The sequence below is a fragment of the Lacerta agilis genome, chromosome 8 (assembly GCF_009819535.1).
Source record: "Lacerta agilis isolate rLacAgi1 chromosome 8, rLacAgi1.pri, whole genome shotgun sequence".
In the NCBI taxonomy this organism is placed as follows: Eukaryota; Metazoa; Chordata; class Lepidosauria; order Squamata; family Lacertidae; genus Lacerta; species Lacerta agilis.
In genome coordinates, this window is record NC_046319.1 from 49,009,668 (window position 1) to 49,026,670 (window position 17,003).

General features: G+C 47.8%; 1 protein-coding gene across 1 annotated transcript in view; it reads left to right on the top strand.

Moving 5' to 3' along the window:
• The first annotated feature begins 10,872 nt into the window (after positions 1-10,872).
• PLEKHG4 (pleckstrin homology and RhoGEF domain containing G4) overlaps positions 10,873-17,003 on the top strand; it is a 59,727-nt gene continuing 53,596 nt past the window's right edge. The window contains exon 1 of the mRNA XM_033157300.1: positions 10,873-10,993. Within this exon, the coding sequence (XP_033013191.1) occupies positions 10,991-10,993 (3 nt within the window). The 5' untranslated portion in view covers positions 10,873-10,990. The remainder of the gene's footprint in view (positions 10,994-17,003) is intronic.

Sequence of the window (17,003 nt, forward strand, 5' to 3'; positions counted from 1 at the left end):
GCAGCAACCTCTCTTTGGAGCCTTTCGGGGAGGAAGAACAACAGAACCTCACCTGGCCAATGAGTTTGAGAAGCTGCCCTCATTTCTGGACCCTGACATTGCCATGTTGGTGGTTGCAGCCATAGGAGGAAAACCAAACCTGTTTCTTGCCACATGCTACACTTGAAGAACCACAGTAGCAGAGGGGATCCGTGGTGGGATCACTCATCACAGCTGCTAGATCACGTTGACAGGTGAGGAGATTCCACCATAAAGGGGATGGATTGAAACTCATCAATTCATTTTCATTGCTTTATTGAATCATAGAGTTGGAAGGGACCACAAGGGTCATCTAGTCCAAACCCGTGTAATGCAGGAATCTTTTTGCCCAATGTGAGCTTGAACCCACAGCCCTGAGATTAAGTATCTCATGTTGTTACCGACTAAGCTGTGTGTGGGGCTACCTTTGAAGTTGGTCCAGAGTCTTCAGCTGGTGCAGAACTTAGTGGCCAAGTTGCTTGTGGGGGCAAACTACTGCCTGCACATAATGCCTTGCTTGCAGGATTTGCAGTGGCTGCCAAGCTGCTACCCAGGTTCAAGGTGTTGGTACTAACATAAAAGGCTCAGGGCCAGGTTACTTGAGAGATTTCCTTATCTTGTACATGTCTTTTATGTCCTGCATTCTGCAGGAGCATCTCTCCTCAAAGCCCCAGAAATATCAGAAACCCTCTCCATAGTCCCTGTTTTGTGGAACAGCATCCTTGTTGAGATAAGACAGGCATCCACTCTCTGGACTTTCAGGAAACAGATTTTGCCAGGCAACACGACTTTCCCTCAGGGGGGCCACCTTGGGAGGGTCTCTGCAGATGTGCAGTGGGGTTAGAGAGGCAGGTGGTGTTGCCTTGGTCCTAACAACCCCTCAGTCCCAAATCCATCCATGCTCAGCATTTCTCACAACAAGTCCCACACTTGTCTACTCATCCCAAATCCATCCTCTAGTGTTTGCTTGATGTGTAGACATCACCTTGTTTTCAGGTGGCTCCTGGGTATTATTATTATTATTATTATTACTGTTATTTTTACATAATGTATTCATATCCAGCCTCTCTCTCAAGTTGGGTTTCAAGGTGGATTACTGTGTTTCAAAACATTATTAAATACAAAGGAATAAAGACAAACTAGTTAAGAACTGTTAGAAGCAGCATTTAAACTACACCTTGCCCTGTACTTTACACTGCATTTGCTGGTTCTGCTCAGGTTTCTTGACCCAGATTCTCAGGCAGCGCAGGAGCTGCAAGAATTGACATGCTGAGTCAGACTGTTATCCCACCACTTTGACTTTGGATAGCTCCCTTCCTAAGACTCTTCTTGCTGGGGGTGCACTGGAAGACTCTGCTGATGAGTTATGGGCTCTGCCCTGTTCTGCTCTTCTCCTCTGCGAGCCTCTTTAGAAAGCTGAGCTTCTTCCTTACAGAGCAGTCTAAATCCCAGCCAGATAGGGACAGTCACCACCCGCCATCTCCACAGTAGCCCTGTTTTTCATACTAGCTTGGGCAGAAGGTGGCGGTGGGGAGGCAAAATCCTGCTTTGATTTTTTTACTGATTATATCTCTATGCCACTTTTCATTCAAATGAATCCTCAAGTGATTTACAAACAATTAATAATAATAACAACATGATAGAGCATAATAGAACATCACATACACAGCTTATATCGTATAGAATAATTAACAAACCATCAGCGGAACAATTGGTAAAACACTGTGAACAAAGCAGCAAATAAAAAGCAAGCTAAATATCCAGAATTAAACTCATTTTTGACAAATTATATTTTTATTACATAGATTATTTTTAAAAAAATATAAATGAGTTTGGAAGATATAAAAGTATTTGGATATATGTATATGTATTGGTATACGGTATTATAACTGTATTATAATTGTATTATTATAACTGTAATTGCATGAATGTAATTGGGTGTGTGTTATATGTTTATGTGTGAGTTATGTGTAAATGGAATTGTATAATGTATCAATATACGTGACAGTGAATAAATAAATAAATATCCAGAATTAAAGCAACAGTCATCTTATACAACTGACAAATCAATACAGCATTTATAATCTATAAAATAACATTAACGACATTAACAAAATAGCAACCAAAAAATAAAGTAAGCACTGTTAAGTTCATGACTCATAATCTTTCACTCAGTCGTTCTTACTAAAATACACATACACATAATGCTGGCGGCAGCAACTCCCAGTGGTGTAGCCACTGAGATGTTTTGGGCTGCCACCAGCAGGAGGCCCACCAGTGGCTCTCCTGCACTTTCAGTGCTGCATCCACCACCATCCCCAGCATGGTGTATCGTGGGTTTAGATTGTGCCTTTAACCTTTCTGATGGACTAAGTTTTTAACTTCACTGTTCTTTCATGAAAAAATAAATAGACCAGCCATTCAGATAAACTTTACAAGAACTGCATTTAATCAAAGGACTTTGCCAAGCAGCTCTTTGGCCAGCTAACTAACATGAACAATGCAAAACCTAAGCTGCTGGATCAAAATAATGCTCCTGCCAGGCTCTGTTTCTCTGAACATGAAAATAAGCTTTGGGAGACATGAGGTGCTAGACTGGGGTCAATCAATAATTTTTTATTGCATTTAGCCAAAGGCCTTCGCAATGTACAGCAGAGGGCAAAAGCAGCTCGTCTGGAGTCAGTAAGGTTAACAATATGATTGACAGTACAATATTGTAGTCTACTATATTGTGTAGCAGAGACTTTTGAATAATGTAACATCAAATATATTTTAAGGAGGTGTCTAATGTTCAAAATTTAAGATAGACAGCTGGCTTTTGGGGACAATTTCCCCCTACCCTGTCTTAGAAGAGACATCCCTGTGGCTTCTCATGCCACACAAACCCTTCCACAAGTCCTGTTTTAAAATCCATAACTATAACATAATATCAATGATGAAGAATCCAAACCTTTGTGCCAGACTGAAGCCTTCACAGGTCTTCCATACCCAGCCTATGTTAACAGAGGGCTCCATGGCCTCTGGACCAGATGGTACCATGTCACTTCATGTCAAGGACTGTGTCTAACCTCCTGAGGTGCAGAGGTAGCATTTCTTTCCTCTGTCCCTTTTTCTGATGTGGAGTCTGTCCAACTGGGATTTCACATTGCCTTGTGCTGTTAACCCCCTCTCCCAATGCCATTTGGAGGAATTTCCACTGCATTTCTTCCCTCCGCTCTTCAACTTCTTGTTTTAAAGTCATCTGAAAGGCTTCGCTGTTGCCTTCTAGCACCTGACGAAGGGCAGGTGAGCTCTTGCCCAACAGAGCAAGATTGCAGAGCGATTCCAAACCCAGGCAGCAGCGGAGCCAGCCCCATATCCACAACCCTTCTTAAAGTTTACACCAGTTGCTTGCAGCAGTATAGGGGCCACATTCCTGCTGCTGGTGCTCTAATGTGATGAACAAGGGGAAAGCACAGCAGTGAAAATGAAAGTGTGTTTGTGTGTGTATGAGCTTCCAAGGGTTACCCACACTGTGTGATGGCAAAAGAATGCAGTCCTGTTCCCTTGTGTTCAAACCTCCCCCCCCTTTTTTTAAATAAAAGTGTAGCTTTAATTACACATTTCCTGCTCACAGCTTCATCCCATTTTACTGCTTCCTGAGAGGCAAGGGTGAGGGACTGGTAACTGATAGCCTATTAACTGCCCCTGATATAACCTCTTTTCACTGTTCCAATGTCAGATTCTGTTCTTGCAGGGGGAAAGGCTTTATTTTCATTCTTTAACAGAACAAAATTGCTTTGCTATAAGAAGGAAGGGTTGCCATCCCACCCCACAAGGTTGCGGTGATGAGAAAAAGAGGGTAGCTTGGAAGAAGTGCAGAATAAAGATTTGATAGGCATAAAGGAGACTAATCAAGGCACAGTAAATGAGGTATTGCCACTAACTGTTCAGCTGCCTTGACCAGGAAGGATAACACAATTTTAAATCTACTCAGAGGAAGCAGTTAATTAACTGCTGGAATCCTTTGCTGAATAGAGCTTACTTGCGAGTAAATGCTACAGAATCTTGGCCATCAGGAAGAGCACTGCAGGATAACGAGCACTATGTCAAGCACTTGTGTAGAGCCACCATTAACTGGGAAAGGAGTGCCTCAGGAACACCAAGGAGGATCCCCCAGAAGCAACAGGCATGAAAGCCAAGAGGCTGCCTGAAGGACAAACCTGTGGGGAGGGGGGGAGGCAGTGGAGGGGGCAACTTGCCCTAATTCTGGAGCAGTTAATGCATTGGCTGGTTCAGCAGCAGACAGCATCTGGCTGCTGTAGACAGGCTGCCCTTCTGTCCCTTGGACAGCCCACCACATTAATCCAGACCCCTGTAGGCAGGCAAAGCTGCTCAGCATGGAATGAAGGTGATTAAGAGTCAGCAAGATAAACATTTTTCATTGCCAAGATAATCCAATGGCTTTTTGATCTGGCTTGGCAGAGGATGGGGAGGGAGAGGGAAGCCTTTCTGATCTGAATGAGCAGCTTCTGCTGGGATGAGCAGGAGGTCAGCAGTGGGCTCTTTTATGGTTCCCACTGATGGGAGGAGACCAGAGATTTCCCAGAGCTTTTGTTTCAAATCCTCTCCTGCTTCTGATCTCGCCAATGTAGCCTGGAACTTAACTTTCCTCTTGGCCAAGCCTAGTGCAGGCTTCTGCATTGATTTATTTCATTTCATTTCATTCCATTCCTATCCCACCTTTTCATCCAAGTAATTTAAGGTGATGTACGTGGTTCTCCCTCACCTCATTTAATTCTCACAACAACCCTGCGAGGTAGGTTAGGCTGAGAGGCAGAAACTGGCCCAAAGTCACCCAGGCAGCTTCATAGCCGAGTGCAATTATGAACCCCAAACTCCTAGGTCCTAGTCCAACACTCACCACTACACCATGCTGACTCTCAGTATGCTGGATGCACCTTGTGGGTGCATGCATAGCAGAGGTCTCTCTGTATGCTCAGAGTGGAGGTCCCATACAGACTTCCACCTCTCCTGTGTCCAAAAGGTGGCCAGTTCTAGTCAGCCACACCCCACTGAAATGCCTGAGGGGAGTTGTGTTTATTTGGCCCCCAGTGTGTTCTAGTAGTGAGTTGCCAGAAATCTTAGTCTTTGTGCTGTGGCTGAATTGTTTCCTAGCTATAGATTACAGCTATTGAGAGCTTTTTGCACATGGATATTTCTGCCAACTTTACTTCCAACCATGTTGGAAGGGGTGCATTTATTTCCACAAACTAAGGGTTCAGAGAGAACTGAAGGTCTGATGCATTCCCACTTCTTGTTTCTCTTCTCAGTGGATGTTAAACTACCCCAGGTTGCTACACAGAGCAGGGTAGTTAGTACAGTGTGGTGTAGTGGTTAAGAGCAGTAGACTCGTAATCTGGGGAACCGGGTTCGCATCTCCACTCCTCCACATGCAGCTGCTGGGTGACCTTGGGCTAGTCACACTTCTCTGAAGTCTCTCAGCCCCACTCACCTCACAGAGTGTTTGTTGTGGGGGAGGAAGGGAAAGGAGAATGTTAGCCACTTTGAGACTCCTTAGGGTAGTGATAAAGCGGGATATCAAATCCAAACTCTTCTGTCTTCTCTTCTTAAACTATTTTTACCCCACACTTTAGCTGAAAGTGCTCCCAGAGCAGCTAACAAAGATCAGCACAGTCAAACCTCCGTTTACGTAACTTCGGGATGCGTGCGCAGCAAACCTGGAAATATTTTACCGGGTCTTGCCCCACGCGCATGCGCAGAAGTGGTCTGCACATGTGCAGAAGCCATCTGCACATGCACAGAAGTGGTTCTTAGATTGCGGAAACCTCTGGATCCAACCTGACCTCTGGAACGGATCCCATCCGCAACCCGAGGTACCACTGTAGTAAGAAACTCAGGTTTACTATCTCAAAATATGTTGCACATGAGGGAAATTAATATATAAATAAAGACAAACATTCCTTTTCCCCAGGCCTTTGCTAATTAAATAATCTATGGCCTTTTAAACTATGTGAGGTCTTTTTATTTTGTTTGCTTCTTACAATGTTATGCATTTTTGTGTTTTTACATTGTAAACGGCCCTGTGACTCTCAAATGAAGGGCAATATAGAAATATAATAATGATAATCAAATAATAAAAAGGGATTGGGGGGGAGAGAGAAAGCAAGTGCTTAAAAGTTGCAGTTCTACAAATGTTGTTGTGAGGGGTCTGTCCAAAACTTGGAGATACTAACGAAAAGGGGTGCCAACCCCATGAAGGATGTTAGCATAGCTTAATTCTTTTCTAGTTTTTTTTTCTCCCTCTGGACTGCTCAGGCCCGGGATAAATGTTGGGATCCCACCCAACCTTCAGGATACAGCTTCTGATATGTGGGGGGGGGGAGGGGCTGGGACCGACCGCCTTATGACTACACCCCCCCCCCCCCACAACACAGCATTCCGTTATTTGCTTTATTTTGGCCTGGATGGGCCTGGGCCTTGGGCCTGGGCCCTGCTTCTTCTTCCTGCCTGTTTTATCGAACTGGAAGCCCTGAGAGACCTTACCTGAACACCCACTCCCTGCATTGCTCTCCTTGTTCCAGTTTAACAGACCATTTCCTGGCTGTTACTGTGACCCCTCCCTCCCGCCTTTGGCCCCTGGCCATTGGAAACAATTGACTGTGACCGGTGGAGGAATTTGCCACACAAAATGACTTCCTCTCTAAGAGGAAAAAGCCTTCAGCCTCCCTTGATAGGATTGTGATTATGGTTCCATGACTTGCAACCGGCATTTCCGTAATGTTTCATTCCCAACATTTATTAAGCTGAACTTTCTGTGTGTGTATAAGGGAGTGGGGGATTTTTGGAAGTTCCACCTTTGTTTCCTACTGTGGAACCACATGCTGGCGATTTGTTAGGAGTGCCTGGTGGTCGGCCACAGGGCAGGGCTGGGAACTAGCTGGGTGCTGGGGAAATCAGGAGGCTTGTGTTGGCTACAGCCCCCTAGGACACACACCAGCTCCCCTGCGAGGGACAGGAGATGCTGAAGAACCCTGTCCATCCCTGCGGAGCCTCCAGGAGAAAAAGTCCCACGTCTTACACAGCCTTTCTTATTCCCACACTGGCTGGAGCTGTTGGGATTCACAGTCTGAGACATCTGAAGGGCACCAGGTTGGGGGAAGCTACCTCACATGCTGGGCTGCTGCTGCTGCTTTTAACAGGTGCTCCAGGGAAGGTATTGACCTGCATGGGGCCAAAATAAAAGATTGGGAGAAAGGAATATATCAATGAGAGTCTGAAGCCAAGAATTAGAGGAAAGAAGCCAAGGAAGTGTGGGGGAAAGAGGGCAACCGGCATGGCAGGATTTAACCATTTCTATGGCGTAGTTCTGCAAACTCACCCCTTGGGGGCAGTAAGCCAGGTGAAGTAGTAGTAATAGTAGTAGTAGTAGTAGTAGTAGTAGTAGTAATTTATTATTTATACCCTACCCATCTGACTGGGTTTCCCCAGCCACTCTGGGCGGCTCCCAATAGAATATTAAAACCACGATAAAACATCAAACATTTAAAACTTGCCTAAACAGGGCTGCCTTCAGATGTTTTCTAAAAGTCAGGTAGTTGTTTATTTCCTTGATATCTGATGGGAGTGCATCCCACAGGGCGGGTGCCACTACCGAGAAGGCCCTTTGCCTGGTTCCCTGTAACCTCACTTCTTGCAGTGAGGGAGCCACCAGAAGGCCCTCGGAGCTGGACCTCAGTGTCTGGACTGAACGATGGGGGTGAAGGCGCTCCTTCAGGTATACTGGGCACCTGGACATTGTATCTGGGTATTCTCTGGTGCATGGTCAGTTGGGACTGTTCTGACACTCAGAGTGGAACTTCTGCAACTAGGAGGCTGGGGCAGGTGGCTCAACCCTTCCTGCTTTGATGGGAGTTTTAACTCCTGGGGTGCTGAACCCAGTGCCCTATCAGTCCTGGCCCCTATCCATTTGCCTCCTGTCCCAAAGAGAGGAAGTCAAGGAAAGAGAGCAGGAAGAAGCTCCACCCAAAGTCACCAACCTAGTGATGGCTGCTCTCCCCCTCCTTGTGTTGGATCAATACCCAAAAGCTCACCACGCCACTTACTGGTATCCGTTGGCAGGGATCTCTGTTACCCTCCTGCCAAGGCACCTGGGAGCCTAGGATGGCAAGGGATTCGCTGGAAGGGATGAAGACCAACATTAAGGAACAGAGCCTGCCATGAATCAGGGCTTAAGGGAAGAGGCTGGGAATGCCAAGTGCATCTTGGGCCAAAAACTCAAGCTTATTCAGTGCTGAGGGCACCTTGTGGCTCTTGGCACCAGAGGAGCCCATGATGCCAGCACTTCTTTGGCTGCAAGAGGTCACATTCTTGTTCTGAGACTCCGTCTGGGAGGAGACCCTAGTAGACATCAGAATCAATGGCTGTTGAAATATGCTGGGCTTGCTAGGAATTAGAATCCCACCCACTCTAGATTATTCTAATAACAAGCTCCTAGCTTTTCTGCTAACAGCAGCATGTAGGGAAATTGCCAGAAGCTGGATAACACGAACAGGTCTTAATATTGACTCCTGGTATGCTAGAGTGTGGTCAATAGCATTGGCCAAGAAGCTGACCTGTCAAGTCAGAGCAACTAGTGACAAACACAATCTATTCTCATTCTATAATACATGGCAAATATTTATTGAGTACATGAATCATTTAGACCATGGAAGGAAGCCACCTGATGCTCATGGGGAAATGTGGCAAGACCGTTTAGAATAATTGAATGAAACTTTATTATAATGCATGATACACATCTGTACATATAAGAGGACAAGTTTGGGTTGGTTGTTGTTGGACAATTTATTTTACTGTTGTTACTGTAATTTGAAAAAATAAATACATTTATAAAAACAGAATGCCAAACTGGGCCTGGTCAGGACTCCACTCCTCAGGAGGAGGCAGGAGTAGCTGCCCAGAGGAAGCTGTAGTCCCTGAGCCTGGGTTTGCTGGTAGCTGGAGCAACATTCCAGCCTGCCTCTCCAGACTCCATTTGGAGCTCTCCAGGGTGCTAAACATCTTGCTTGCTTACCTTTTGGACCTTGACCTCTGCTTTGCCTGACCTTGTTTATCTGGATTTCCTACCCTGCGTTATATGTCCTTACCTTCCTGGCCTTTGCTAGACCTGACTTGGTTTGCTTGATCCCAAACTGGGACTAGTGGTAGGTGGCCTGCAATTCTAGAAAACTGTACATAGCACACCCACCCACTTGGGTTCGAGCAATGCCCACTACCTGGGACAGGACAGACTGGAAGGGATCATGCACCACTTATTCCCAGGGGCCTTGTGGCATAAAAACTGCATTTCACCACCCAGCTGTCTTGTTGAGTTTTCTGGGGAATGGGCACACCACATGGGAGGATCAGTTTCATGAGCTGCCTTTGAAAAATGTGGTTCCATGTTGGAGTGGGTGTTGAAAGAGTGGACTAGGGACATCATCTGGTCAGTGTTCTTTCTGCAGGCCCAGGAGGTGGATTAGAATGTAGGCAGCTTAGGCACAAGTTTGCCATTCACACAAGCTCAAGTGATTTGTTGGCACCACAAAAGGCTGAGGGCCCTTTTTCCATTCTGACCTATTTAGATTGTACAAAAGGCACAGCACAGGAACACTGAACTCGTAGCACTCAGCTTGTCGACTGAGAAGACAAGTATCCACCCCAGAAAAATTGACCCTGAACAGCTACAGAAATTTCTTGGCCTTTTAAACTTTACATGCATATTGGTGCCACCTGGGATTGGCAACAAAGGGCGTCGGAACCTGGCATCACAGAAGGGAGGGGGTGACAAGTGCAATGCTGGCAGACCGAGCTGTTGGGGGGGTGTTAAAAGGGTTTCTTTTTGCTATGAGAGGCTGAAGGACAAGTGCAGTCAGATGGGTTGGGGTCATGGGGAGGGGGGGCAAAAGAAAATGCTGGTTTCAAGGCTCAGGGTTGTTTTAGGGACCCAATATCATGCCTACCTCTTGAAGACAGGCTCAAAGCTGGGCATCACTCCGTTGGCCAAAATCAAGGGGTGGTGCTCAAGGCTTGGCATCTCTTCCTGGCATTAGGCCCCTCTCCTCACCACACAGTTTGGGGATCCACTTGGGTGAGGATGTGGCTGGCACTAGAAGAGGCCAACCAGGGGCTCCAGAGGATGCAATGGTTCAAGGACTAGATGGCCTGTGTGTGTGCCAGGGGTGCCAAGAGGCGACTGGAGGGTGCCGGTGCCAGGATCATTACAGGCAAAGCCACAGAGTCGTAGGGAGTGCAGAGGAGGCCAGTGATGGCCTCTCTCTGGCAAGCCCTGCGACGTGGAGCAGGAGCCCGAACCCCAAACTGAGGAGGCTAAGGACAGGCTTTGCAGGACCACAGCCTGGAGTGCTGGAGGCAGGTGGAGGCTGGGGGACCAAGCAAGGCCGCCGGGACCGGGCAACGTGAGCAACAGGGGCTCCCCGAGTCACCCGGGCAGGGGGATCCTCTGACCAATCGCCGTGGGGCAACGAGGCCTCTTTCAGGTGTGCCTGGGACGGGCCTCCGGCCTCTAGCCGGGATGGAAGCGCAGCCTGGGCAGCAGTCGGACCTCCTTCCCTCCCTTGGAGCGGCTCTTTCGCCCTAAGCGATCTCCAACCCAGGCATCGCGGGGCACCATCCACCCCGCTCCCGGGGCCTTGAGGGGCAGTCCGGGGGCGCCTTTGGAGCGGAGGCAGGGAGCTGATCGCCCCGCTACCTCCGCTTTGCTCCTGGGAGGCCGCGGGGCCTTGGAAACCGGAGCAGTCTGCGAAGCCCAGCCGGGTGAGGCGGGGCGGTGGGCGGAGGGGGGATCAGGTTACAGGGCCGGCCCGGCTGGCTCTGCGGCTGCGGGCCGGGCTCAGCTGGGCGCCTCCAGCAGCAGAGCAGCGCCGGGAAGAGCCTGCCGCCGCCGGCGGCCGCAGCGTCAACAACAACGGCCATGGTGAGTCGCGCCCCAGGGGGCGGCAGCGCGCGCAAGGCTGATGGCTCCTCTGAGCATGTGCAGAGTGCATCGGGGAGAGGAGCGGGAGGAGCCTGGTGCTCCAGCTCCGCAGGGGAAGCAGGAGCCGAACTTTGCCGGTTGGCGGACGAGGACCATCTCGGAGGCGCCCGAGCTTGGGGCCGCCGAGGTTCCTTCGTGCACGGAACTGGGGTCGGCGTCGGAGAGCATTGCCCGAAGCAGCTTTGAGGGCAGTTGCTGCCCCCGACCCCATCTACCAATCCATCGCTGCTCTTCGCCGTTTCTCAGTGTTTACAAAGCGCTGAAGGAGGCCGGGATCCCTCCAGGTGGGAAGCGAGCCGGCAGCCTCCCGGCTCAGGTGGCACAGATCCCCCGAGGGAAGGGTGGACGGCGGACTGAGCCTCCGTTTTCGGAGGCAGCTCGCCTCTCCAGGATCCCGGGGCTGCAGAGTGACCTTCCTGCCCTGCTCCTGTTGGGCAGCTGGCGGGAAGGACCAAGGGGGCCCCTGGGTTGAGCCCCTTCTGAATATCCATCGCGCGCCCCTTCTCTCTTAGGCACCTCTTCTAGCGCACCTGGCCAACCCTCCCTGCGGAAAAGTCACCGCGCGGCACATTCCAAAGAGCGCTGTCTGAGAAGGGGAAAGAGCAGCTTTCCAGCTTGAAACTGGTGCCACCGAGGGCAAGGCACGGTCCATGGAAACAGGCTCCCTGCCATTGCAAACTGGCCTGAAAGTGGAAATGACTTTCAGAAATGTGTGCCAGTGTAGGGTGCTGTAGTTGTTAAAGTTTTGGAGTCCCAGGTTGAAAACCTCCCCAAGCTGTGACCCCTGTGGCTGGCCACCAGCTCTGCTACCTGGTAACGCTAAAGGGTGCAGGACCCCATGTACACAGCCACCAGTTTGCAGCTGAAAGATGCCAAGTAATATTTCAGCGCAAGCAAGTGAAAAACTTCAATCATTCAGCACCTGCTGCTGCTGAACTAATAATGAGATTTTAAAAGTTGATTTTTTTTTTTTTGCTATAGTTTCATCCAATAAACAAATAACTTTAAGGATGTGCATTTATTCATTCTGCATAAACACAGAGAACCAAACATGATAGAGCAACGTGTAAAGTTTGAGGTTAGGTTTTCCAGAATTCTTTAATGAGATTTCCTCCACTCCCAGGGAATTTGAGCAGCTGACCCTGTTTACTTGCCTGTCTGTACTAAGAAGGGGGGGGGGGTCTTGAGACCCTCCGTCTGCTCCTGTCCTCAGCCATCCATCCTAGCAAAGTAAGGGCCATCATTTTCATCGTGAGTCCCCAGCAGGGGGATAAATAAATATATAATAATTATAATAATAGTAGCACAGTGCCTAAAGCTCCCTCTATGAAAAACCCTGGAGAGCAGCAGCTGGTGCTGCTGCTGCTGCTGCCAGTCAGTGTCAACTACACTAATCTAGATAGGTAAATGCGCTGACTCAATACAAGGCAGCTTCTGAAGGGAATGTGGAAGGATACTTGTGTCTCAGTCTGTGTATTGGTTTGCAAAGTGCAAGTTAGGTAGTTTCTCATCAAAATGCAAAATTACAGCAACCAATTCCTAGCCAGGATTTCTTGTGTCCCTGCTTAGTTGGAGCAGAGAAACAAGTCTGCATGGACTAAAAAAGACCTCCCATCTTAGTGTCTTGTCTCTGATTTTGTGCGTGTCCTGGCTGGAAAGGGTCTTTGACACAGGGCAGGAGGGCTTCTTCTTGAACTTTGGGTTGCCTTTTCTTTGGGGTGCTGGTGCTGGTGGGGGGCTCCTTTTCTTGGCCTCAGGAGGCTTTCTCCAGCATCTACGTCTGTGGGATCCTGGTCACAGTGTTTGCCTACGACTCATCTTTCTAATTAAAACAAAATAGGAAATATCTTTGCATGGTTACTCTGCATTCCTCCTGGCAAAAATAACTAACAGGCTTGCAGCACCTTGAAGACAAACACATTTATTATGGTGGAAATATTTGTGGAACAGAGGCTATTTTGTCAGATGCAAGAAGGGTGAGTCTTAGCTGGCAGGAATGGGTGTTGAGATAAAATGGGAAAAACTGGAGATCAAATGGGAAAGAAATGCAAAAGGTATGCAGACTGTGAACATTCAGTTTAATCTTAAATGTTTGCAAAATAACCCTAGTGAACAACAGCAGCCGTCTGTGATGACACAGTCATCCTTGCATTGTTGAGTGTTAGCACCTGTAGTGGGACAGAAAACCACTGTCTCTATTTCAAGCTCAAATGGACAGAATCAAAATGTCACACAGGCGTCCTCTCATATTCCTTTTATTGAAAAATGTCAGCTTCCTCAGGGCAGGAAATGGGACTGAACCCTCACCCAGGTTTGCTGCTGAGTAAATCTTGAGATTTCAGAGACACAAGCCAAGGCCACAATGGTCCTTGTACAAGAAGCAGAAGAAGCAAATGAGCTCATTCAAAATTATTTTTAATTGCCTCCTGCCGTCTAAGCACAAGGCTGCTGAAATGCAGGGTAGGGGGTGGATGCTGTTTTGTTCCATTTCCCCAATGTGCCCTTTCAAGAGCACAGACATGGATGAGAAAATGAAGCCCTTTAACTCTATGCCCACCATATGGACTGAAGGCGTGAGCACAATGCCCCAGTCATCCCGCTCCCTGGGAATGCTTGGCCTTTGAGCACAGGGCAAAGGCATCTGCAGAGAGGCCTGCACACATTTTGCCCGTCTCTCCAATCTTCACAAGGAAATCACTTTGCCCTTGCAAAGTGCTCCTTTCTTTCCGCCCACGGAGCTCAAATGCATGAACTGGGGTCCCAGTCCCAGTGGAATGCTGGGGCCACCCTCGGAAGCAGAACTGTGCCTTCTCGTCCTGCTGGCTTTTTCGCTTGGCCTTCCATGGTGGCTGGACACACTGAAATTCATTAGGCAAAATGCCTTCTTCTGGTATACAGACAAATGATGCCCTGGGGGGGAAAGTGAAAAGTAGAGTGAAGTGCTTCAGGCTTCTGTCCTGTCCTGTCCAACATCTTTATAAATGACTGGATCAGTCAATCCAACATGCTGTTCTCATAGAGATGCCTATGAGAAGCACACAAGCAGGATCTGAGCACAGCAGCATTCTGCCCACTTGTGATTTCCAGTAGCTGGGATTCAGAGGCATATGGCCTTGGGCAGGGGAGCCAAAGCGTGGCCATTGTGGCTAGTAACCACTGATAGCCTTATTCTCAATGAATTTGTCTAATCCTATTTTCAAGTCATCCAAGTGGAAGGGACGTTCCATAGTTTAACTTCATTGTGTGAAGAAATACTTTCTTTTACCTGTCCTGCATCTTCCAACATTCAGCTAAACTGGACATCCATGAGTTCTAGTGTTATGAGAGAGGGAGAAAAACTTTTCTCCTACCACTTTCTCCACTCCATGCATAATTTTATTTGCCTCCATGTCACCTCTTTCTCGCCTTTTCTGTAAAAGGCTAAAACACTGCAACCTTTCCTCAGAGGGGAATCTCTCTATCCTCTTGGTCATTTTGCTTGCCCTTTTCTGCAATCTTTCCAACTCAGATATCCTTTTTGAGGTGAAGCAACCAGAATTTTACACAGTCTTGCAAACGTGGTCACACCATAGATTTGTGTAACGGCATTATGATATCAGCAGTTTTATTTTCAGTTCTCTTCCCAATGATCCCTAAGCATGGAATTCACCTTTTTCATAGTGGTTCCTATTTTTCTTGTGCAGCAGGTGGCACCTTCTCTTTGGGAGCGTTCGGGTTGTGGTGGCTGGTGTTTTGAGGGTGGGCACTTGCTCTTGGGGGTTATCATGGCAGACATGATTTAATTATTTGCAATAATTATATCCCACGTTTCTGCCTAACAGCAGGCCTCCCAGTAAAAACTCATAAATAATAACACAAGAATAAGAAGCAAAGTGTTGCTGTGTTGGACCACAAGGGGGGGACCTATTAAAAAAAACCTATTAGGCCAACCTATAATAAGATCTGTAGATGTTTTGTGGTTGATGGGAATTGTAGTCAAAACATATGAAGGGCACCAAGTTGGCAAAGACTGCCTTAGGTTGCTGCTGCTGCTGCTGCAGGTGGGTTTGGGGGCATGTGAGCTGCTTGTGCAACTAAGCTGCACCCACACATCTGCACCAGTCCAGCTACACTACAGAGTAAATGCTGGGAAGATATCTAAGCCTTCTGTTCTGGAGGGTGTGAGCTCTGCAGGCACCAAGGAAATGAAACCCCTTTGCCTCTGTAGCATGAGGGAGTTTGGCTTGGCTAGACCCATATGTGGCTCTGTCAGACTCCTTCTTCCTCTCTCAGGAAGACTCTGCATGTGCTGGCTAGGATACCTCCTTCCCAAAGATTTTGATGCAAGCTGTGCCATCAGAATTTTGAATGCAGTGCTGCCACTAGATGGTGCCCTTCCGATGGTCTCTAGAGGAGAGAGCTTATTTTGAAGATGCACATGGGGTTGATTTCAGTGGCTAACTGCAATTCTTGAAGTTTTCCGCTGGCTTGAAGGCAGGTTTTTATGTGTGCAAAAGTGAGGTCTTGGTTGCATAGTGAGGTGGGGGGGGGGAGATGGAGGGAGGGAGGGAGGGACAAATGAACTGGAAAAGCATTCCAGAGCTTTCAGGGCTGCCCTCTCGCTTGACAGGGGTCCAGTTTGTGACCTGCCAAGCCAAGCATTGAATAAATCAAAAGCTCACCCCAGAGGTTGGGGTAGGGGGCTCCTCTTGGGCCCTTAATCTGTGCTGTGCTGTGCTGCAACAGGTACCCATGCTTAGAAGAGGGACCAGGTCATGACATTTCCTTATCTCATTTTACAGACTGGACTGTGGGGGAACTCAGCCTGGGGGAGAATGCCCCCCCCCACACCTGCTACTTACTTATTGCAGCAGTAGCTGTGGGAAGGGCAAAGGAGGGGCAGGAGCTGCTGTGGCTTCCTCCTCATCTTTGAGGGCAGTGCAGAGATTTAAATGCACAGGGCAGATTTCTGCAACCTTTTCCATAGTTGCTGGATCTGGGTTTAAAATGTGCATGGAGGATAACTTGCCTTCCTGCCTGTCCCTGACTCAGAGAAAGCTGGGGGTACAAATGGGCGTACATGTACAGTAACTGTGGTGCACAGTGCAGAGTAGGACTGGAGGGCAGAGCTGTTGTTTATTTACATAAATTTACATGTCACTCTTCAACCATAAAAGGGTTTCCAGAGTGGCTAGGAATTCCAAAAAATTAAACTATTGCTGTTTCCACACTAAGAATTTACTGGGGACTAGCCACACAGTGTTCACTCACTTTTTACGGCCATTTACATGATGTGAACAAAACATCCCTGTGTCATATTTTACCTGTTCAGCTTCCGTTGCTGTGTTTCTTTACAGCTGAATAGGTAAAACACAACACAAGGATGCGTTTCTGTCTGGGAATTGATTCTTAAACCCTTTTTTATATAGAATCATAGAATTGCAGAGTTGGAAGGGATGCCAAGGGTCATCTAGTCCAACCCTCTGCAATGCAGGAATCTCAGCTAAAGCATCCATGACAGATGGATATAGTAATTCATTTATATCTGTTTCTTCCCCCCATCTTATAGCAGGGTGGGGCAGTCATGTAGCAAGGTGGAGCAAATAGTAAACCCATCTGCACCCACCCAATTGTCCAAACAAATATCAATCTCCCCACTCCACACCCTCATATTTAAGGCAGGGAATAAGACACTGCTCACCTGGCTGCAGCATGCTGTCTGGATTTCAGAAGTCTGGAAGCAGAGTTGTGGTTCCACTTGCAGCTTAAAGCAGAACAGTAATGATGAGGTGCTGCTCAGCTGTCCACATCTGGAAGCCCCCTAAGGCAGCAATTCAGCACAGTAACACTATGAAAGTAGGATAACGTTAGCAGCAGCAGATGTGAAAACTGCTTAATGTCAGTGCAAGTAAGGCAAAGTCATTTATCAACAGCATCTAAAAAGCTTGGGTAGATTAAAAGGGCGATCACA